General features: G+C 40.5%; 1 protein-coding gene across 1 annotated transcript in view; it reads right to left on the bottom strand.

The window, feature by feature from the left end:
• Positions 1 to 24090, bottom strand: part of LOC128658247 (calpain-8-like) — a 145557-nt gene that overhangs the window by 68929 nt on the left and 52538 nt on the right. Inside the window, exons 6-7 of the mRNA XM_053712784.1 lie at positions 21400 to 21483; positions 8796 to 8881 (exon numbers count right to left, since the gene is read on the bottom strand). Of these exons, the coding sequence (XP_053568759.1) occupies positions 8796 to 8881; positions 21400 to 21483 (170 nt within the window). The remainder of the gene's footprint in view (positions 1 to 8795; positions 8882 to 21399; positions 21484 to 24090) is intronic.

Below are 24090 nucleotides of genomic sequence, written 5' to 3' on the forward strand. Positions count from 1 at the left end.
AGCTTTATTTACAATAAGGCAATTAAAATACAACACACATAGCACTCACATTTATCATCCTCAAACAAAATGAGGTATGTATACAGCATGTAAGACCTAAGTCGGTCTCTCCACGTGTGAGTGTCAGATAGAGTTCCAGGATTCCATATAGTAAATTAATATTGAGTAATGTCCGTGGAGTAGCCCCACATGGCTGACAGTTATTGGCAATAAAAGAATCAAGTACAAAAAAATAGCACTAGATAACTAGCTAAGAATTGTCACAACAATAACTTAAAATCAAGTAAAAAGGTATAAGAAGTATAATATAAAAATTCCCTGACACGTTTCAAAGGTTGTTTAAGTTGATCCTTAAGTTTTCATAGGCAAATAAAAAACAAAGGCTCTGGTTCTGTTTATACTGAGTGATAGCAAAATGCTAGAAATTCTCCGGTAGTGAAGGGGTTAAATTATTTAAAATTAATTTAATGGGTTTAAAACAACACATCTACTTCATATGATGTGTGCTGCAGCTGCTGTACTGGGCAAGTGCTCTCCCAACCCCCCTCCCTCCAGTACGGAGCAGGAAATATTTTTTTTAACCCTTTTGGTCCTAGATTTCATGTGCTGCTAGAAACTTTTGTTTAACTGAATTACATTTCTCACACACACATATGAATGTCTTCCCTGAAAACACCATAGGGTTGTATGCTGTGCTTAGGTGGCATCTAGGGGCTTTGCATCCCTGCTTGGCATTAAATGGGTTACCTGGAGTTTTAAAGGCCAGCACTACTGTGACCTGCACAAGTTACACTGCAATAGCCATACCTTTGTACATTATGGTCCTAGTGATATCTCATCAGTGGAATTAATATAATTACAATATACACAAGATTCTAGTAGTGAACCCTTAAGAGGTCTGATTTGCTAGTTACTCCATTTGTAATTTCATCTTTACTGCCCTCAAGTATTTTCACAACTGATAGACCACTAGTACTTAACCCCTGAAAGTTATCTGGTCACTAATGGTAGCCCCCTCACATTTATAAGGTTAGATGTTTGTTGTGGGTCTGATTGTATGTGGGCACTGGCATCTGGCTGTCTATTGCCATTTGCGACTGCATGCCAAGACCTTGTGGACTATGTGGCCTCGTCCTAGGGTTTGCGTGTAGAATCTGTGTGCCAGTTTGTCAGTGAGTGTCTTTGAAAGTAAATACATGTGTGCGAGAGTGTGAATGTTTATGTAAAAATTTTTTTTATATATATATATATATATATGTATGCGCTGTATATGTGTACAGTATATATAAACCCAAAAGTTTTCCTAGGTAGGTTTGGGAGGAGGAATGCATTACTGAGACCTAGCTGTTGATTGTAGGCTGCATATATATGCCCCTTATCTTTGGTTCACCTGATGTGTTCAGCTAACTCTCAGTGATGCCTTGTTGATCCTTAAATAAAGAATACCAAGTGAATAAAGGGAATCTGATAATGGACATAAGATGGAACATTGTTTAAACTGCATGCTCTGAGTAATAAAAGAAAGATGCTGGGTTTTAGTATTGCTGGAGGAAAATTATTAGTGCCCCCCCCCAGTTTTGACTGTGGTATCTTATGTGCCCCATACCACCTCATGGCAAGATCTATATGCCCCAAGTAGGGTTGACATCTTTACTTCAAAAAAATACTGGACAGCCAAATGGATAATGGGGGGAGAAAGATGCGGGGTTTAAAACACGGTAGTGATTGCGGCACAAAAAAAGCACACACATTATTTTAAATGTGTTTTATTATATATATAAATATATACAAATAATATATATATATATGCACACACATACATACATACATACACACAAGCACACACACACACATATATATATATATATATATATGTGTGTGTGTGTGTGTGTGTATATATATATATATATATATATATACAAGCACACACACACACATATATATATATATATACACATACACACACATTTGTGTATATATATATATATATATATATATATAGTATTGTACAGAAGATCAGCACTCGCCAACTCTCACAATCACTCTGTGCACGGCCAAATGAAATCCAAAATAGTATAAGCTGAAGTAGGACAGGACCCGATGTTGATCCGTGATATCCCACACCAATAACAGCTAGCACCAGAGATATGATATATCACCAATTTAATGCAAAACAAGCATAACGTTTCAGCCCCCACAGGAGCCTTGGTCACATGCAGCAAGTCAAGTCAAAGACAGGCATAAAATACAAAACCAATGCAGAACCTTAAATCAGGGTTCTATCAGATTTTTCCAGCGTTACATAGATGATGTATTTATGGTTTGGAGAGGTGACAGTGAGTCTTTGACCTCTTGGTTCCATAATCTTAATGCCCTGAATTCTACTGTATGGTTCAAGATGGACATTAATGATATGTGTATACATTTTTTAGACCTTGAGATTTACAAGAAAGAGACACCATCTGGGTTAAGACTTTATACAACATTATATAATAAACCGACTGATAGGAACTCAATACTTCATTACAATAGTTTTCACCCTACTTTCCAAAAAAGGAGTCAGTTCTTCCCAGCTCCTGCGTGTTGTATGCAACAACACCGAGGAGGCCCGCAAGAAGGAACAACTTGAAATAATGGCTCAGAAATTTGCTGACAGAGGTTATCCTAAACCGTTAATCATGGCACAATGTGAAAATGCACGGACACTCAACCAACAATTGTTGCTGACTAAACCACTCAAGCCGGCTGAACAGCGTATGAATTTCATTACCACGTATACACCAGCATCACGGAAGGTCCATCAAGTGATCAAACAACATTGGCCGATAGTATCAACGGATACTTCATTACCATTTGGCGAATTGCCTCCTCCGAGATTGGTATATAAGAGGGCACAGAATCTGAGGGACCTTTTGGTGAGGACCGATCCAATTACAAGCTACCAAAACCATACTTGGTTACCCCCTGGAAAGAAGGGGTGCTATAGATGTGGCAATTGCATTACCTGTAATGGTATGATCGTTGGCAACAGGTTTCATCACCTGCACACGAATAAGACCTACAGTATATGACATCGGTTGACCTGCACTTCAGACCATGTGACCTACGTGATCATTTGTCCTTGTTCTTTATACTACGTGGGAAAGACCATTACCTCCTTCAGAGAGAGGTTGGCCAACCACAAAACAGCTATCAGATTAGCTTTGGATAAAGGAACATCCGACCAACCAGTGGCACGCCACTTTCAACAAGCTGGTCACTCCATCTCTACTCTGAGGACTATTCTTATTGATCACATACCTAAATTTAGACGTGGGGGTGATCAGGCTAAGGCCCTTCTGAAGATGGAGACACGTTGGATTCATCGTCTTGATACAATTGCTCCAAAAGGCCTGAATGTGATGATCGATTACAGTTGTTTCTACAAGTGACTGTGGTCTTTCTCTCATCTTGGAGACCAGTCTCTACCATGTTCCCTATGCACACTGTTGATTAATGTACACTGTTGCTTATTGGCTGCTATCTTATGACACTAGGGATTGATATCATAATATATACTGAAGTTTGATTTGTTTGCTTTATATTATGTAGCCGTATTTGGCTCTCTAAGTATATTTTTTTTTGCTGTTAACACTAGTGTGTCCTGCTAACATGCCAATTCATTGTTTTAATATAAAAAAAATTTCACTAGATGTTTTCTGATCAGATATGAGTACACCAACACATTTCCGCCATATTATCTGCCTGTGCTATGTGATGACGTGGTATATTTTTTTTTATTTATAGTTACTAGTAATTTGTACAATTATGGTAATCTTTGTACAATTTTTCGCCTTAGCAATATCGCACTCCTATGTATCTATTTGTGTCTTAATATCACATATGACGCTTCGTGTGGTTGCCATGGTTATTATATACACAAGCATTGATTGAGCCATTGCTCATTTCGGATTGGCCAGACACGATTGTGCGCCGTAGCTAGAGGCCTTTGTATTTGTGATCTCCATGGTTACCCGCGTTGGCGTGATGATGTCATCACATACGCATGCACAGTGGCGATACGTTGTTCCTTGCTGTCTGTTAACACACTGTTGTCTTGGTTGCGAGTGGCCGTTCGCGGTCAATACAGATTGCTATGTGATACAGCTGTGTTTAGACTCTCATGTACTGGCGGTTCCGTGTTACTTATCTGATTGGTGGGTGGGGGTATTTAAGGTTCTGCATTGGTTTTGTATTTTATGCCTGTCTTTGACTTGACTTGCTGCATGTGACCAAGGCTCCTGTGGGGGCTGAAACGTTATGCTTGTTTTGCATTAAATTGGTTATATATCATATCTCTGGTACTAGCTGTTATTGGTGTGGGATATCACGGATCAACACCGGGTTCTGTTCTACTTTAGCTTTTACTATATATATATATATATATATATATATATATATATATATATATATTATTATTTTTTAGGGTGATATTGCAAACACAGACCTCATGGTGAGGTGAACTCAAACTGTTAGTTTTCAAATTACACTTGAAGGTTAAACTTCCCACTTATACAGAGTCTCAGTCTCAGACCACACAGACAGCATATTTTGTATCAATATCTCTGGCTTAACAAATGAAATACAAAACTGTACAAACACATCTTTGTTACCAAGGGGTTAAACTTATTTTGACTGGAACTTGAGAACTGTGTAACTCAAATTATAACTATGGATGATGTTTTGAGGACATTTTGTGAATATTGGACCTTTACACTGTAAGCAATGAATGCAAACTAACAATACCCTGATGAGGCACAGACACTCAGAAGTTTGGTGAGTGAGTGACCCATCAGTAGAGGGAGATTTCCAGCTATTCCTAATATGATGGATGTACAGTGTTATCTCACTACAGAAAAAAAATCTTCTTTCTTCATTCTGTATGTTTATTATTTTCATTTTCAACATTAAAAATAAATACTGGGGCTATCAGAATCAGGCAACCTGACACTGAAAGTCCCAGTATTTTTTTTTATTCTTGAAAAATGGAAATAATAAACATACAGACTGAAGAAAGAATATTTTTTCTGTAGTGAGATAACACTGTACATCACCACATACAAATGTGCAGCAATTAGCAGGTCAGGTCACAGGTGAGCTAGCTGGCCTAAAAACATGGCACACCTCAGCCTAGTGCCACTTACCAACCTTCTCTCTCTTTCTCCAGCCCGTACTCTGCACCACTTCTTGATCTGTCTTCCTTCCGCTCGGAGGCTGAGCTTGCAAGTGCACCGCGTGACACGGCACATGTGACGTCCTCCCAGGCCGACGTACATCAGTCAGCTGCTTATCTAAAAAAAGGGCCGCTGCCTGCTTCCCCGCTCTGACTGGACACATCACGGTCGTAGCCCGTGGAAACCGCACCACCGCTGTGTGCCTGCCTAAGTCTCTAACAGTGCAAAACACTTGTTTTGGAGCAGAGACGCAGCAGTGTTGGTGCGGTTTGTATTTAAGACTCACTGGCCCATATGATATTGTTGCAAGTTGTGATGGGCGTCCGGCCCCCGCCGTGACAGACCTCCCAGAAAATGCTTGGTTGCGACTGTGGATGGTCCAGTATGTGTGTGTCAGTCTGATTACGCTGCGCACTGCTAGCCTGCTATTCTTACCCTTTGTCCGGATTTCTACAAAATATTACCAGACAGGAAAGTAAAATACCGGACTGTCCGGTCTAATACCGGACACCTGGTAACCCTAGCCCCAAGGGGAGGTAACCTTGAAGACCAAGGTATGGAAAAATGCTCACTGCCACATTGGTGTCGGCACTGAATAAAGAAATCCATGATAAATTGGTTTCCACCCATTCTGATTGGCGAGATAAATCAGTCCCAGAACTAATGAGCTTAGCGAGTGCAATACAAAGGAACATAGAAGAAGTACAGGAAAAAAAAGTGTATTGTTTTAAAACTACAAGCATCAATTTAATATAAAGCATAGGAAAAAATGGCAGAATTAAGTATTTTTCTCTAACACTGTACAGTATGTTCAAAAAATTCCACTAGTTCACAAGTAACATTAACATTGAGTGGACCAGAACCTTTTCTATCCTGTCTAGTAAATCATAGTGATATTTTGTATCCATATCTTATTTTTCTAATTAAAAAAAAAAACTTCAGAAATTGGTGAAGTTCTTACATGATAAAGGGAGATTAAACCCTGTGACATTATGACTCAGGATAAGAAATAAGATAAGTTGAATATGCTTTTTAAACCCTTAATGACCGAGGACGTGCCAGGCACGTCCTACAAAAAACGGTCATTAACAACCAAGGACGTGCCTAGCACGTCCTCAGGGGTTTTAAAGTGACAGACAACACATGAATTTTTGTTGTTTAAAAAGAAAGATAATCCCTTTATTACCCATTCCCCAGTTTTGCATAACCAACACTGTTATAGAAATACACTTTTTACCTCTGTGATTAACTTGTAAGCCTCTGCAAACTGCTCCTTATTTCAGTTTTTTGACAAACTTGCATTTTAGCCAATCAGTGCTCACTCCAGGATAAATTCACATGCATGAGCGCAATGTTATCTATATGAAACACATGAACTAATGCCCTCTAGTGGTCAAAATACAATCACATTAGAAGCAGTCTTCAAGGTCTAAGAAATTAGCATATGAACCTCCTAGAATTAGCTTTCAACTAAGAATACGAAGAGAACAAAGCAAAATTGGTGATTAAAGTAAACTGGAAAGGCAAGAAGGGAGAGAGGGGAATACGTGTTGGGAAAGGGATCTGGGAGGGGGTAGGGTAATGAGGGGGGGCAGCTACACTACAGAAATAATTTGGGGTTTTTATTTTTTTTTATTAAAAACACCAAATTATTTGCGAAATGGGTGCTGGCAGACAGCTGCCAGTACCCAAGATGGCGGCAAATAGGTAGCGGGGGGAGAGTTAGAGAGCTGTTTGGGGGGGATCAGGGAGGTGGGGGATTAAGGGAGGATCCTACATTGCAGAATATAAATTTTTAAAAATTTATATTAAAAAAGCCATTTATTTTTGTACTGGCAAACTTTCTGCCAGTACTTAAGATGGGGGTGACATGTGGGTTGGGGGAGGGAAGAGAACTGTTTGAGAAGGGTCAGGGAAGGATCAGGGGGTGGGATGTGTCAGGTGGGAGGCTGATCTCTACACTAAAGCTAAAATTAACCCTACATGCTACCTAATTAACCCCTTCACTCCTGGGCATAATACAAGTGGGTATTTTGGGTTGTCTACTAAAAATAAATATGTACATGTGAAGGGTTATTCAGGGATTCCTGACAGATATCAGTGTTACAATGTAACTATCGCTAATTTTGAAAACAAATTGTTTGGAAATAGCAAAGTGCTACTTGTACTTATTGCCCTATAACTTGCAAAAAAGCAAAGAACATGTAAACATTGTGTATTTCTAAACTCAGGACAAAATTTAGAAACTATTTAGCATGGGTGTTTTTGGGTGGTTGTAGATGTGTAACAGATTTTAGGGGTCAAAGTTAGAAAAATTGTGTTTTTTTCAATTTTTTCATCATATTTTATAATTTTTTATAATAAATTATATGATATGATGAAAATAATGGTATCTTTACAAAGTCCATTTAATGGCGAGTAAAACGGTATATAATATGTGTGGGTACAGTAAATGAGTAAGAGGAAAATATTATAGCTAAACAAAAACACAGCAGAAATGTAAAAACAGCGCTGGTCCTTAACGGTAAGAAAAATTAAAAATGGTCTGGTCACTAAGGGGTTAAACCTAGTGAAGCCTATGTGACAATATGTTAGTGGCCATTACGTTATATTCACTAAAAAACTGTACAATTATTTTTTTCAATATTTATAAAACTAAAATAATTGTAACAAACATATCTGCATTTCCTCAGGCTAATCTTTATGTTTTTAATATGTCATTGTATATAGCATTTATATAGTGCTTAAAGGGACAGTATACTATAAAATAGTTTTTCCCTTAATGTGTTTCCAATTACTTTTTTTACCAGCTGCAGAGTATAAAATGTATGAGATTTGCTTTTTTAAGGCTTATTTGTGTATATGAATTAGCTGATTTTGTGTTTTGAAGCCACAACCTAATAAAATGGGTTGAGCTTGTAGGTATAATCAGATCTCATTACTTTATCACATTGTGTACATATAAATGCTTCTATATCTTATATCTGTCCATAAACCAATCACCAATACTTAGAGAGAGCAATGAAAAATTAACATTTTATTACCTTATCTCTTCTATAACCCACTGGGAGTGTAATTTCTTCTACTGGCTGTGTTAACACAGCTTGGCCTCAAGGCCAAAAAAAATCATGAAGGGTGGGGATACCACAGGCTAAATAAACTATTTCAAATGCCAATATAAGGTTAATGGAAATACTTGTAAACAATTTAATTTACTCCAGCAGGTGAAGTGGATCATTGGGAACAAATTAAAGGGGAGAACATTTTTGAGTCCCTTTAATGTCCATTTAAAGAAATATTCTAGTGCGAAAAATTACATTCTAATTTGTACAGCATGACATTTTTGGGTTAATAACTAATGGGGTTAAAGACATAGGAAGTTGTAAGTATTGCAGCTTTCCAAATTTATTTTCTACAGGAAATCACCAAAAATCTATTGGGAGTGTTGTAGGTAAATCATTTGATAAACTTTTTAACATATTGTGATCAAACCTATAATTATCTATGGTCAGTAATGTGTAAAGTTTTAGTTTCTATATATAGAGCTAAACTGCCATTGTTAGGACTGTAGATAAAACGTACTTATCACTCCAAGCTCCATTCCATTCTGCATAACCCCAGGGGTTTCTCACCCTGATTAGCTTTTCTTTTCTGACATCGAGGGACACCTGAAAAATGAAACATACAAATTAAAGTTCCATTAAAGTGATACAATGAAATGCAGTGTCACAAGTAATGCTCGCAACTCAAGTGTTTTACCTTAAAAATACATGAAATCAAAATGTTTCTTTCATGATTCAGACAGAGCATGACATTTTAAACAGCTTTATGATCTACAAGAGGTCACAATTTAAGGCTGGAGGAAAGGAGATTTAATCTCCTGCAACGGAAATGTTTTTTTTACTGTAAGAGCAATAAAATTGTGGAACTCATTACCAAAGGAGGTAGTGAATGCCAATACCTTAGATACATTTAAAAATGGTTTGGATACATTTCTGTCTAGAAACAGAATTCATGGATATGGGGCGCGATCCGATAAAGATCGTAGTTTGCGGTGCAAGCAAGGGAACCCCCGCCGCCCGTAGTTTCAGCTCGCAACTCGAGCTATCCTATATACGGCGCCGTCAGATGCTAAAGTTCCGTAAGTCTGATAAACCAGCGATGTCCAGAAATCTGCATAAGTACGAATTTCTGGAGTCGCCAGTGACTTACGGCACTTTAGAAACTGCCGGCGCCTGACTAAATTATTAAATCTCCCGTACTGTCTAACACGCCTCCCAAACATAGCCCGACACGTCTAACCCTCTATCCGCTATCCCCCTCACTATCCTAACAATAAAAAATGTATTTGTTACGGTTACCCTTAGTCTCGCTGAGAGATGGACCGCTTAGTAGCCTGGATCCCTATTGCTGAAGAGGGGAGAAGCTGCTTTCCATAGTATTCTATATGAGTCTCGCAAATGTAGAATAATCCCCCTTAGCTGTAGTACAGCTAGGATACCCTTCTGCCCACAAAAACGAGTCAACGCTGCGATTGAGGGTCAACCAAGAACTCAGGACTGGGATGCCCAGCCTGCTTTTTATTGAGGTTACATGCACACAGGGCACTCCCAGGGGGGAAGCATAAAATCCCCCATCACACATTTAGATAGAGAGACAATGTCCTTTGACAGGCCACAATAGGATTACAGTACTTCAGATAACAAGTTACACATAAGAAAACAATGCAGTCCATCTATCAATTAGCAGTCTGACTCCGGAGGGGATTAGACAATGGGAATGTTTATCACTAAACTTAATTAGAGCTGAGGCCAGCAAACTTGTATTTAGAAAATAGCTTCTAAAAGCTGATCAAAGTTAACTCTTTATGAAATGATACTTGTTACGGTTTTCTTGGAGCCCTTCTTAGGCGCTGGCTTGGCTGGTTCAGGCATTGCTGCTGGGAAATAAGCTCTTCACAACAAAATAACTAATGCTTCTGTAACAGTGCTCCCTTTCTGTGGAACACTCTGGCAGACAAGGTCTGACCCCTTTTCGGGGCAGACTAAGGCTGTCCAGACCGCTGGTTATGGGGGGCTGAGGTCGGTTTGTCTGGACAACCCGTCGGCGTTGCCATTCTGTTTCCCAGGTCTGTAAGTAATGGTGAAATTGAAGGGTTGCAACGATAAACTCCAACGTAATAGCCTGCCGTTATCTCCAGAGACCCGGTTCAGCCACACCAACGGGTTATGGTCGGTGACCAGAGTGAACTCCTGCCCATATAAATAGGGAGTCAATTTCTTTAATGCCCACACCAAAGCCAAACACTCCTTTTCGTCCGCTGCATAGCTGACTTCGCGGGGCAGGAGCTTCCGGCTGATGTAGGCAACTGGATGCTCCCCTCCATCTTCGCCTACTTGGCTGAGGACGGCTCCCAGCCGGAACATGGAAGCATCTGTATGGACGATAAAATGTTTGTTAAGGGCTGGGGCCACCAAGACAGGAGCGTTAATTAGAGCATTTTTGAGAGCCTGGAAAGCCGTTTCACAGTGGGGAGACCACAGGACCTGTCGAGGTAAGTTCTTCTTGGTCAAGTCAGTCAGGGGTTTGGCAAGTGTGCTGTAGTCTGGTACGAACCGTCTATAGTACCCTGCCGTGCCCAGGAAGGCTAGGACCTGAGTCTTAGTGATGGGGGTGGGCCAATTGGCGACAGCTTCTATCTTGGCCGGCTCTGGTCGCTGCTTTCCACACCCCACCCGGTGACCTAGGTACTGTACCTCGGCCATCCCAAAGTGGCATTTTTCTGGCTTCAGAGTCAGGCCAGCAGCCCGGATCTGATTCAGAACCATTCCTACGTGAGCTAAGTGGTCCTCCCAGGACTCACTGTGGATCGCTATGTCGTCCAGGTAGGCGCAAGCAAAACTCTGGAAGCCATCTAGGAGCCTATCCACCAAGCGCTGGAATGTAGCTGGGGCATTCTTCATCCCAAACGGCATTACCCTAAACTGATATAAGCTGAATGGGGTGACGAATGCCGACTTGGGGATAGCCTCCGGGCCAGGGGAATCTGCCAGTAACCTTTGCAGAGGTCAATAGTGGTCAGGTAATTTCCCCTGGCTATACGATCAAGTAGCTCGTCTACCCTGGGCATAGGGTAAGCGTCCGTCATGGTTTTTTCATTGAGCCTCCGATAGTCTACGCAGAACCGGGTGGTCCCATCTTTCTTGGGCACCAAGACAACTGGGGAGGCCCAGGGACTATCGGAGGGCTCAATTACCCTGAGTTGGAGCATCTCATCGATCTCCTTCTTCATTCCTGTCCTAACTGCTTCGGGGATTCGGTACGGAGCCTGGTGCAAGGGAGCTTGTCCCGGTGTATCTACCTGGTGGGTGGTTAAAGTAGTGTACCCTGGCTTCGGGGAGAAGGTGAGGTGTTTGGACTGTAGGAGTTGGTTGAGCTGCTCCCTTTCAGTGGGGCTAAGTCGGTCTCCTATCTGAACCTGAGCCACTATACCTGTGGGGAGACTCTTTTCTAATAGGTCTGGAATGGGTAGACTGTCGGGGTCTTCCTGAGGGGAACAACATATGGCCGTCACGTTCTCTGGTCGCTCAAAATATTCCTTGAGCATGTTTACATGGAATGTCTTTCTAAGATTGTTGTCGTGGCAGCTAGCTATCACATAAGTGGTGTCTCCCCTTTTCTCTACGATCTGGTAGGGGCCCTGCCAGGACGCCTGTAATTTGTCTGTCTTCACCGGCTTAAGTACTAACACCTTTTGTCCTATAGTGAAGATTCTCTTTCGGGCCCCCCGATCGTACCATACCTTCTGTCTTATCTGGGCCGACTGGAGATTAGCCCGCACGGATTTGGCTAATTGCTCCATTCGGTCCCTGAGTTCCAGCACGTATGGCACAATGGGGACACCGTCAGTCTCCATCTCTCCCTCCCAGTTCTCCCGGATCAGGTTTAGGGGTCCCCGTACCTTTCTTCCGTAGAGCAACTCGAAGGGAGAGAACCCTGTCGTTTCCTGGGGCACCTCCCGATAAGCAAATAGGAGGTGCGGCAGGAAGCGTTCCCAGTTTTGGTATTCCTGAGTGAACGTCTTGAGCATTTGCTTGAGGGTCCCATTGAACCTCTCACACAGCCCGTTCGTCTGGGGGTGGTATGGGGAGCTCAGGAGGGACTTAATTTTGCAAACCTGCCAGAGTTGTTGGGTCAATTCAGCCGTAAATTGGGTGCCTCGGTCGGATAGGATTTCTTTTGGAAATCCTACCCGGGAGAACACCTGTACTAGTGCATTCGCTACCGTATCCGCTTGTATGTTGGATAGGGCGACCGCCTCTGGGTACCTGGTAGCGTAGTCCACTACGGTAAGAATGTAGCGCTTACCGGAGGGACTAGGGGTAGCCAGTGGTCCCACTAGGTCAATAGCAACCCGGCTGAAGGGTTCCTCTACAATGGGCATATTTACTAGATGGGCTTTAGGGTGATCGCCTCGCCTTCCTACTTGTTGACACACATCGCAGGTGTTACAGTAAGTTCTAACGTCAGCGTGTACCCCTGGCCAAAAGAACGTGTGAGTAATGCGGTGTAGGGTACGGGTTACGGCTAGGTGGCCTGCTAAGGGGATGTCGTGGCCTATCTTGAGGATTTCTTGACGGTATTTGTGGGGCACTACCAGCTGTTGCCTATGCTGTCCCCTTTTCTCTGTCCAGCGGTATAGTTTCCCTTTTTCCCATAAGAATGTTTCGTTATCTGCCCCGCCCCCTCCGGTCTCTGCTCGTTCCCGGTAGTTTTGTAAGGTCGGGTCAGTCTTAGACTCTGTCTCGAAAGCATCTGAGGTGTCCCAGGGTATGGGGCCTAACATGTCAGGCAAGGTCGGGGTAGGTCTTACCTGTGTCTCCCGCACTGGTGAGAGCTCTCGCTCCGTCCGGGCTTGGGCCCGTGTAGTCACTGGGTCCGCCTCGTTGTTGCATACTGGAGCATAGGCAGAAGTCATGGGGCCCAAATCGTTGCCCAGTAGTACTTTGGCAGGTAAATTATCCATTATGCCCACGTTCACAGCCCCCTTTCCTGCTCCCCAATCAAGAGGCACTTTAGCTGTTGGAATTTTGTACACATCCCCCCCGCCACTCTAACGGCCACAGTCTGTCCGGATCGCTTGTGCTCCGGCACCAAATGACTCTGTACCAGCGTGATAGTAGCCCCTGTGTCTCTCAATCCCTCGGTAGATCGCCCCTCAAGCCATACCTTCTGCCGATGGTGCTGGCGGTTATCTGAGGCAGCATATACAGGGTCCGCCTCGTGAAGCAGCCCCAAATATTACTCCATAGGGGCCTCTTGGTTAACACAGAGGGCCCGGGCCGGATGATATGACCCAGAGGGGTAATTGTAATTCCTGGGTGTCTGGCGCGCATTAAGGGGGCAGCTAGCCATGAAATGCCCTGGTTGCTTGCATCGGTGGCAAGTCGGTCTGGGACGCTCAGAGCGGTTATTGGGTGGTCCTGAGTGTCGGGCGGGCCCTGCGGGCACCGGGGCTCGGAATTCAGCACGAGGGGGCGCACGGTAAACCTCTCTGGGTTCGACCCGTGCTGGAGCTCGGTAGTTCGTGGGTTCGTGAAGACGGGAGTCATAATGTTCATCGGCCAATTTGGCTGCTTCTTCTAAGGTAGAAGGCCGCCTGTCTCGCAGCCATTCCTTCCCTTGCTGTTCCATGCCATTATAAAAATGTTCTAAGAGAAACAATTGTAAAATTTCCTCACCAGTCACCGCTTTACTTCCGCTCATCCAGTGATTTGCCGCTCTCCGCATTCGGTGCGCCCATTCCATATGGGTATCGTTAGGCTTCTTTTTCGTGCTCCGAAACTGTCGGCGATACGTGTCCGGAGTTACCGCGTACCGTCGCAACAGTGTCTCCTTAACTAGCTCATACTGTGTCACTTCCTCAGCACCCAGAGTACGAAAGGCTTCCAGGGCTCGCCCGGCTAGTTTCCCAGACAATATCGTGGGCCACTCTCTGTTGGGAATCTGGTGCAGGGCACATTGCCTTTCGAAGTCCGCCAAATATTCATCAATCCCTGTCTCTCTCTCTAGGAAGGGTCGAAATGCCGCATAGGGTATCTTGGGCCTCCCAGCATTTTCGACATGGATGATTACCTGCAGGGCTTCAGCATTGCGGTGTGCGTACGCTAGGTTGAGTTTGTGGGCTCGAGTCTTATATAGTCGTATATCCTCGTCCGCTTCCACCATCAACTGCTGTACAAATTCCATGGAGGGGTTCGGCCCGTACAGTGAGAGCCTCTCCCGAACAATCCTGGTTTTTTCGTCACTAATCGTGGTCGGTGTTTCCGCCATTGTGAAGCTCTGATCCAGTTCGGTCAATTCTGCGATCAGCTCTCTCCTCGACCGGTTGCTGGCGTACCCCCCTCTGCTTTCAAGTAAATCCTTTAGGGTTGTACTCTTCAATTTTTCGTAAGCGCTCTCCATCCGTTCTGTACCTCTCCTAGGAAATCCAGGATAATCCCACCGCTGCCGCCAAATGTTACGGTTACCCTTAGTCTCGCTGAGAGATGGACCGCTTAGTAGCCTGGATCCCTATTGCTGAAGAGGGGAGAAGCTGCTTTCCAAAGTATTCTATATGAGTCTCGCAAATGTAGAATAATCCCCCTTAGCTGTAGTACAGCTAGGATACCCTTCTGCCCACAAAAACGAGTCAACGCTGCGATTGAGGGTCAACCAAGAACTCAGGACTGGGATGCCCAGCCTGCTTTTTATTGAGATTACATGCACACAGGGCACTCCCAGGGGGGAAGCATAAAATCCCCCATCACACATTTAGATAGAGAGACAATGTCCTTTGACAGGCCACAATAGGATTACAGTACTTCAGATAACAAGTTACACATAAGAAAACAATGCAGTCCATCTATCAATTAGCAGTCTGACTCCGGAGGTGATTAGACAATGGGAATGTTTATCACTAAACTTAATTAGAGCTGGGGCCAGCAAACTTGTATTTAGAAAATAGTTTCTAAAAGCTGATCAAAGTTAACTCTTTATGAAATGATACTTGTTACAGTTTTCTTGGAGCCCTTCTTAGGCGCTGGCTTGGCTGGTTCAGGCATTGCTGCTGGGAAATAAGCTCTTCACAACAAAATAACTAATGCTTCTGTAACAGTATTAACCCCTAAACCGCCGCTCCCGGACCCCGCCGCCACCTAATAAAGTTATTAATCCCTAAACTGCCGCTCCCGGACCCCGCCGCCACATGCATTATCTATATTACCCCCTAATGTGAGCTCCTACCCCGCCGCCATCTACATTAACTACCCCCTAATGTGAGCTCCTACCCCGCCGCCATCTACATTAACTACCCCCTAATGTGAGCCCCTTACACCGCCGCCAGCTATATTAAAATTATTAACCCCTAATTTAATCCCCCTATACCGCCGCCAGCTATATTAAATACATTAACCCCTAATCTAATCCCCCTATACTGCCGCCAGCTATATTAAATACATTAACCCCTAATCTAATCCCCCTATACCGCCACCAGCTATATTAAATAGATTAACCCCTAATATAATCCCCCTACACCGCCGCCAGCTATATTAACTATATTAACCCTAATTATATTAGGGTTAATATAGTTAATATAGTTATTATATTATATATATTAACTATATTAACCCTAATTATATTAGGGTTAATATAGTTAATATCGTTTTTATATTATATATATATTAAGTATAATAATCCTATCTAACTCTAACATCCCTAACTAAATTCTTATTAAAATAAATCTAATTAATATTAATATTATTAATTAAAATATTCCTATTTAAATCTAAATACTTACCTATAAAATAAACCCTAAGATAGCTACAATGTAATTAATAATGACATTGTAGCTATTTTAGGGTTTATATTTATTTTACAGGTAACTTGGTATTTATTTTAACTAGGTACAATAGCTATTAAATAGTTAATAACTATTTAATAGCTACCTAGTTAAAATAATTACCAATTTACCTGTAAAATAAATCCTAACCTAAGTTACAAATACACCTACACTATCAATAAATTAAATAAACTACAAATATCTAAACTAAAATACAATTAAATAAACTAAACTAAATTACAAAAAAAACAAACACTAAATTACAAAAAATAAAAAAAGATTACAAGATTTTTAAGCTAATTACACCTATTCTAAGCCCCCTAATAAAATAATAAAGCCCCCCAAAATAAAAAAATGTCCCTATCCTATTCTAAAATACAAAAGTTAACAGCTCTATTACCTTACCAGCCCTTAAAAGGGCCATTTGCGGGGCATGCCCCAAAGAAATCAGCTCTTTTGCCTGTAAAAAAAAAACACAATACCACCCCCCAACATTATAACCCACCACCCACATACCCCTACTCTAACCCAAACCCCCCTTAAATAAACCTAACACTACCCCCCTGAAGATGTCCCTACCTTGTCTTCACCCAGCCGGGCAGAACTCCTCATCCGATCCGGGCGATGTCTTCAATCAAGCGGCAGAGAAGAAGTCTTCCATCCGGCGATGTCTTCATCCAAGCGGCAAAGAAGAAGTCTTCCATCCGGCGATGTCTTCATCCAAGCGGCAAAGAAGAGGTCTTCCATCGGGGCGAAGTTTTCTTCCAAGCGGCATCTTCAATCTTCTTTCTTTGCTCCTCCGACGCGGAACATCCATCCGGCACGACGACTTCCCGACGAATGAGGTTCCTTTAAATGACGTCATCCAAGATGACATCATTTAAAGGACCTCATTCGTCGGGAAGTCGTCGTGCCAGATGAATGTTCCACGTCGGAGGAGCGAAGAAAGAAGATTGAAGATGCCGCTTGGAAGAAAACTTTTCCCCGATGGAGGACCTCTTCTCTGCCGCTTGATTAAAGACATCACCGGATGGAAGACTTCTTCTTTGTCGCTTGGATGAAGACATCGCCGGATGGAAGACTTCTTCTTTGCCGCTTGGATGAAGACATCGCCGGATGGAAGACTTCTTCTCTGCCACTTGATTGAAGACATCGCCCGGATCGGATGAAGAGTTCTGCCCGGCTGGGTGAAGACAAGGTAGAGAGATCTTCAGGGGGGTAGTGTTAGGTTTATTTAAGGGGGGTTTGGGTTAGAGTAGGGGTATGTGGGTGGTGGGTTGTAATGTTGGGGGGTGGTATTGTGGGGTTTTTTTACAGGCAAAAGAGCTGATTTCTTTGGGGCATGCCCCGCAAAAGGCCCTTTTAAGGGCTGGTAAGGTAATAGAGCTGTTAACTTTTGTATTTAAGAATAGGGTAGGGACATTTTTTTATTTTGGGGGGCTTTATTATTTTATTAGGGGGCTTAGAATAGGTGTAATTAGGTTAAAAATCTTGTAAGCTTTTTTATTTTTTGTAATTTAGTGTTTGTTTGTTTTTTGTAATTTAGTTTAGTTTATTTAATTGTATTTTAGTTTAGATATTTGTAGTTTATTTAATTTATTGATAGTGTAGGTGTATTTGTAACTTAGGTTAGGATTTATTTTACAGTTAAATTGGTAATTATTTTAACTAGGTAGCTATTAAATAGTTATTAACTATTTAATATCTATTGAACCTAGTTAAAATAAATACTAAGTTACCTGTAAAATAAATATAAACCCTAAAATAGCTACAATGTCATTATTAATTACATTGTAGCTATCTTAGGGTTTATTTTATAGGTAAGTATTTAGATTTAAATAGGAATATTTTAATTATTAATATTAATATTAATTAGATTTATTTTAATAAGAATTCAGTTAGGGATGTTAGAGTTAGATAGGGTTATTATACTTAATATATATATAATATAATAACGATATTAACTATATTAACCCTAATATAATTAGGGTTAATATAGTTAATATATATAATATAATAACTATATTAACTATATTAACCCTAATATAATAAGGGTTAATATAGTTAATATAGCTGGCGGCAGTGTAGGGGGATTAGATTAGGGGTTAATCTATTTAATATAGCTGGCGGCGGTGTAGGGGGATTAAATTAGGGGTTAATGTAATTAATATAGCTGGCGGCGGGGTAGGGGGATTAAATTAGGGGTTAATGTAATTAATATAGCTGGCGGCGGGGTAGGGGGATTAAATTAGGGGTTAATGTAATTAATATAGCTGGCGGCGGGGTAGGGGGATTAATTTAGGGGTTAATGTAATTAATATAGCTGGCGGCGGTGTAGGGGGATTAAATTAGGGGTTAATAATTTTAATATAGCTGGCGGCGGGGTAGGAGCTCACACTAGGGGGTAGGTAATATAGCTGGAGGCGGGGTAGGAGCTCACATTAGGGGGTAGTTAATGTAGGTGGCGGCGGTGTAGGGGGCTCACATTAGGGGGTAGGTAATGTAGCTGGAGACGGTGTAGGGGAATCACATTAGGGGGTTATACTTTTAATGTAGGTGGCGGCGGGGTCCGGGTGCGGCGGTTTAGGGGTTAAATACTTTATTAGGGATCGCGGCGGGGGATCGCGGTTGACAGGTAGATAGACATTGCGCATGCGTTAGGTGTTAGGTTTTATTTAGCAGATCGCGGTTGACAGGTAGATAGACATTGCGCATGCGTTAGGTGTTAGGTTTTATTTAGCAGATTGCGGTTGACAGGTAGATAGACATTAGGTTAGGTGTTAGGTTTTATTTTGCAGGTAGTTTAGGGAGTTACGGGGCTCCAATAGACAGCGTAAGGTTTACTACGGCTGCATTTTGTGGCGAGGTAAAAATGGAGTAAGATTTCTCGATTTTCGCCACGTAAGTCCTTACGCTGTATATTGAATACCAAACTGCAAGGGTTTGGTATACCTGTCTATGGCCCAAAAAACTACGGGCGAAGGCAGAAATATACGAGCGTAACTTCTAGGTTACGCCGTATATAGGATACCAAACCCGCGCAAAATTCGTCGTCGCCGGCTTTTGCGGGCGACGCTGCATATCGGATCGGGCCCATGATTGCTTGTGTTAAATGGGTCACCTTTTGATGAGACTAATTTAAGTTTAACTGGAGCGCATTTTGTAAGTATATTAGATTTGTATTGGTTGAACTCGATGGACTTCAGTCTTTTTTCAACTTTATCTACTATGTTACTATGTTACTTCTATTATCAAATTGTATTTGTTCTCTTGGTATCTTTTGTTGAAAAGCAGGTACGTAAGCTCAGTAGCGTGCACATAGCTGGAGCACTATATGGCAGCAGTTTTGCAGGAGAGTTATCCATTTGCAAGAGCACTGATGGCAGCAATAATTCATGACATGTAATGCTCCAGACACATGCCTAGGTATCTCTTCAACAAAGAATATCATGGAAACTAAGAAAATTTGATAACAGAAGTAAATTGGAAACTTTTTTTTAAGCTGTGTGATCTGTCTGAATCACACGAGACATTGTTTGGGTTTCATATCACAAGATGGTTAAATGCATAGGCCAAAACACTGGCATACGGCGTGCTCTAACGCAGGGCTTGACAAAGTTGTTCAAAATGAATAAGCCAGAAACTTTTGGCCATCCCTGTGAGATTATTTAATATATTTATCACATCATATTTATACTTATATATATATTATAGTATCTTCATAGACATAGATATATTATAGTATCTATCTTCATAGACATATATATATATTATAGTATCTATCTTCATAGGCGTATATATATATATTATAGTATCTATCTTCATAAACATATATACTGTATATATTATAGTATCTTCGTAGACATATATATATATAAATATATTATAGTGTCTATCTTCATAGACAGATACTACAATATATATATATATATATATATATATATATCTTCATAGACATATATATATATATATATATATTATCTATCTTCATAGACATATATATATATATATATATATATATATATATATATATATATATTATAGTATCTATCTTCATAGACATATATATATATATATATATATATATAGTATCTATCTTCATAGACATATATATATATATATATATATATATATATATATATATTATAGTATCTATCTTCATAGACATATATTTATATATATATATATTTTATAGTATTGATCCTCATAGACATATATATATATATATATATATATATATATATATAAATCAATTTAAATATTTGCATAGGAAATTAGCACATCTAGGCAAGTATCCCTGCTTGCTTTTCCCCAGAAATTCTTAATATACAATGTTACCAATGCACAAGAGAATTCTGGGTAAGATATGCAAATTAGATATGCAAATTCTCAGTTTTTTTGCTTCAAAATACTGTTTTGACACAGCGATCCTTTTACATTGATTTAATTTTGAGACATGGAGGATTTTAATTTCAGTTTTTTATCTCCCCCCATAATTTTAATGAATTTTGGTTTAACCATGAAAATAGCTTTACCAATGCAGCAACCAGAAATCTATCTTCTACTGATGAGTTCCAAAAAGAACGAAACAGGCTGTCTAGTAAGTGATTTCTGGTTTGCTGTAATAATCCTGTTTAAAAGGATCGCTGTGTCAAAACAGTATTTAGAAGCAAAAAAACTGAGAATTTGCATATCTAATTTGCATATCTTACCCAAAATTCTCTTGTGCTTTGGTAACATTATATATTAAGAATTTCTGGGGAAAAGCAAGCAGGGATACTTGCCTAGATGTGCTAATTTCCTATGCAAATATTTACATTGATTTAATTTTGAGACATAATGTGCATATATACATACAAAGAATTACACTCACACATTATATAACAACCCTCATGGGTGACTTAATTTTAAGGTATCAGTGGTTCCCTGGCACCTGGGTTTGTTGAGCCCGGCTCTAACAAGCATGTTTTTTCCACTACAATGTCCCTTTAACAATGAAAAAATGAAGATAAATAAGGCTAGGCAGATGGTTGTTTTATGAAATGTTGATCACATTTGTTTGGTCTAAACATTTACCAAACATTCAACACGAGTTATCTGCAAACAAAAGTTACCTTTTCAAAACTAACATTATTGCACTTAAATATTGACAATGAAATGTCACAAACCTCAATGTAAGTTTCAAGGATATTATCTAAATGTCACATTTGAATCTATAAACACGTTCAAAAGGCTGAATTTGCGTAAAACTACAGAGACGCCCATCCCTAGAATTTCTGTAGGGCATTAAGATACATGAGTATTTACCTCTACGGCTCCAACTAAAGAATATGCATGACCTTTAATCACATTTTCTTTTGTACGTTTTTCAACTTCATGTGCATCTGAAATCTGCAGTAAAATAGTGTGAGAGAAATGTTTATTTCAATATACTTAAAAAAAATTTCAAAGTTAGAAAACAAGACTGGTTTTAAATATAAAAAATAAATTTGATAAAGGAACAAAGACTCCAGAATATCATAGCTTTATTCTAAAGCTGACATAGCTATCTGGTTTACACCTTTTAAAGTACAGTGAAGCAAGACCATACTGCAATTAGAATCACAGAGGCATTAAAGGTACAATACTACAAAACTAAGCTTTTGCCAATAGAGTATGCAGTTATAGGAGACTTTCAGCTAGATTACGAGTTGTGCGTTATGAGTAAAAAAAGCATCGTTATGGCTCTTTTTCACTACCGCTGGTATTACAGCTGTTGTAGGTATAGCTGTACCGCACACCTTTTTGGCCGTCACGCAACGTAAATACCGCACTTTTTAAAAAGTCCTTTTCCAATGGGACTTCCACAGCGCCGGTATTACGAGTTTGCCTGGCAGGCCAAAAAGTGAGCGGTACAGTAACTACAAGATCTGTACCGCAGCCTGAAAGTCAGTAGTTATGGGTTTTATGTTACAAAGCTGTAGCATAAAACTCATAACTAAAGGGTTACAAAGTACACTAACACCCATAAACTACATATTAACCCCTAAATTGAGGCCCTCCCACATCGCAAACACTAAAATAAAATTATTGACCCCTAATCTGCCGCTCCGGACATCGCTGGCACTATAATAAACCTATTAACCCCTAAACCGCCGCAATCCTGCATCGCAAACACTAGCTAAATATTATTAACCCCTAATCTGCTGCCCCCAATGTCGTCGCCACCTACATACACTTATTAACCCCTAATCTGCTGTCCCTAACATCGCCGCAACCTACATTACCGTTATTAACCCCTAATCTGCTGCCCCCAAAATCGGCGCCACCTAACTTCACTTATTAACCCCTAATCTGCTGCCCCCAATGTCGCCGCCACTATACTAAAGTTATTAACCCCTAAACCTTAACCCCTAAAGTTATTAACCCCTAAACCTTAACCCCTAAAGTCTAACCTTAACCCTATCGTAACCCTAACCCTAACACCCATTAACTTTAACATAATTAAAATAATTCCAAATAAATTTACAATTAATAACTAAATTATTCCTATTTAAAACTAAATAAATACCTGTAAAATAAAACCTAAGCTAGCTACAATACAACTAATAGTTATATTGTATCTAGCTTATGCTTTATTTTTATTTCACAGATGTTTGTATTTATTTTAACTAGGTAGACTAGTTAGGGTTACGTTAGGGTTAGGGTTAGACTTAGGGTTAGGTTTAGGGGATAATAACTCTAGTATAGTGGCGGCGACATTGGGGGCAGCAGATTAGGGGTTAATAACAGTAATGTAGGTTGTGGCGATGTTGGGGGTAGCAGATTAGGGGTGTTTAGACTTGGCGTTTATGTTAGGGTGTTAGGTTTAAACATAAAAAAAAATTCCCATAGACATCAATGGAGCAGCGTTACGGAGCTTTACGCTCCGTGATTGCAGGTGTTAGGCTTTTTTTAGCCGGCTCTCCCCATTGTTGTCTATGGGGAAATCGTGCACGAGCACGTAACAGCAGCTCAAAGCAGCGCTGGTATTTGTGTGCGATATGGAGCTCAACGCAGCCATATTGCCTGCAAACGCCGGCTTTTTTAAACTCGTAATACCAACGCTATAGGGAGTGAAATACCGCCGAAAATGCTGCGGTTGTTAATTTCCCTATAGCGCTCAAAACTCGTAATCTGGCTGTTTCTAATTTACTGCACTTTTTAATTTGTGCACAGTCTTTTTATACATACACTTTCTGAGACACCAGCTACTACTGAGCATGAGAGTTCACGTGTATATGTATATGAATCTGTGATTGGCTGATGGTTGTCACATGTTCCGGCAAATTGAAGTATGGCCAGAAAAAATCTACTGCTCGTTTATAATTCAGAGTAGGTGCTGTTGCATTGTCTTTTTATGATGCACTTGTTTTATGCAATTCTACTGTATTGAAAGTAAATTCCGATTTACTTTCATCAAATTGTGCAGTCTTCTTACATGCATACTTTTTGAGGCACCAGCTACTACTGAGTATGTGCAAAAGTTTGAAGTGTACACGTATATGAGACTGTGATTGGCTGATGGCTGTCATATGATAGAGGGGGCGGCATATTGAAGTAAATTTTCAAATTTGACATAAAAAAACACTACTGCTCATTTGAGAGTAAGTGCTATTGCATTGTCTTTTTATTGTGCACTTCCTAATGCTATTCCCTTCTATTGAATGGTCATTTAATGGTCAAGCAAGCTACTACATAATATAACAAGAGGCCCACAAAGGCCAAACTAAAAATATTATGCAAAGGGGTCATAAACACAAGGGCAAAGTGATGCTTTTTGATAACTGTATAAACCCCTGGCAAGACAACAGGCACTAGTTTGACTGCCGAGGGGCCTCATAAAGTTCCAAATTCATTGAGACTAGTGTTTCGCTAGTGAGTGCTCCTGCCTTAAAGTGACATTATACACTAGATTTTTCTTTGCATAAATGTTTTGTAGATGATCCATTTATATAGCCCCTCTGGGTGTGTTTTTGT

This window comes from Bombina bombina, chromosome 4 (assembly GCF_027579735.1).
Source record: "Bombina bombina isolate aBomBom1 chromosome 4, aBomBom1.pri, whole genome shotgun sequence".
In the NCBI taxonomy this organism is placed as follows: Eukaryota; Metazoa; Chordata; class Amphibia; order Anura; family Bombinatoridae; genus Bombina; species Bombina bombina.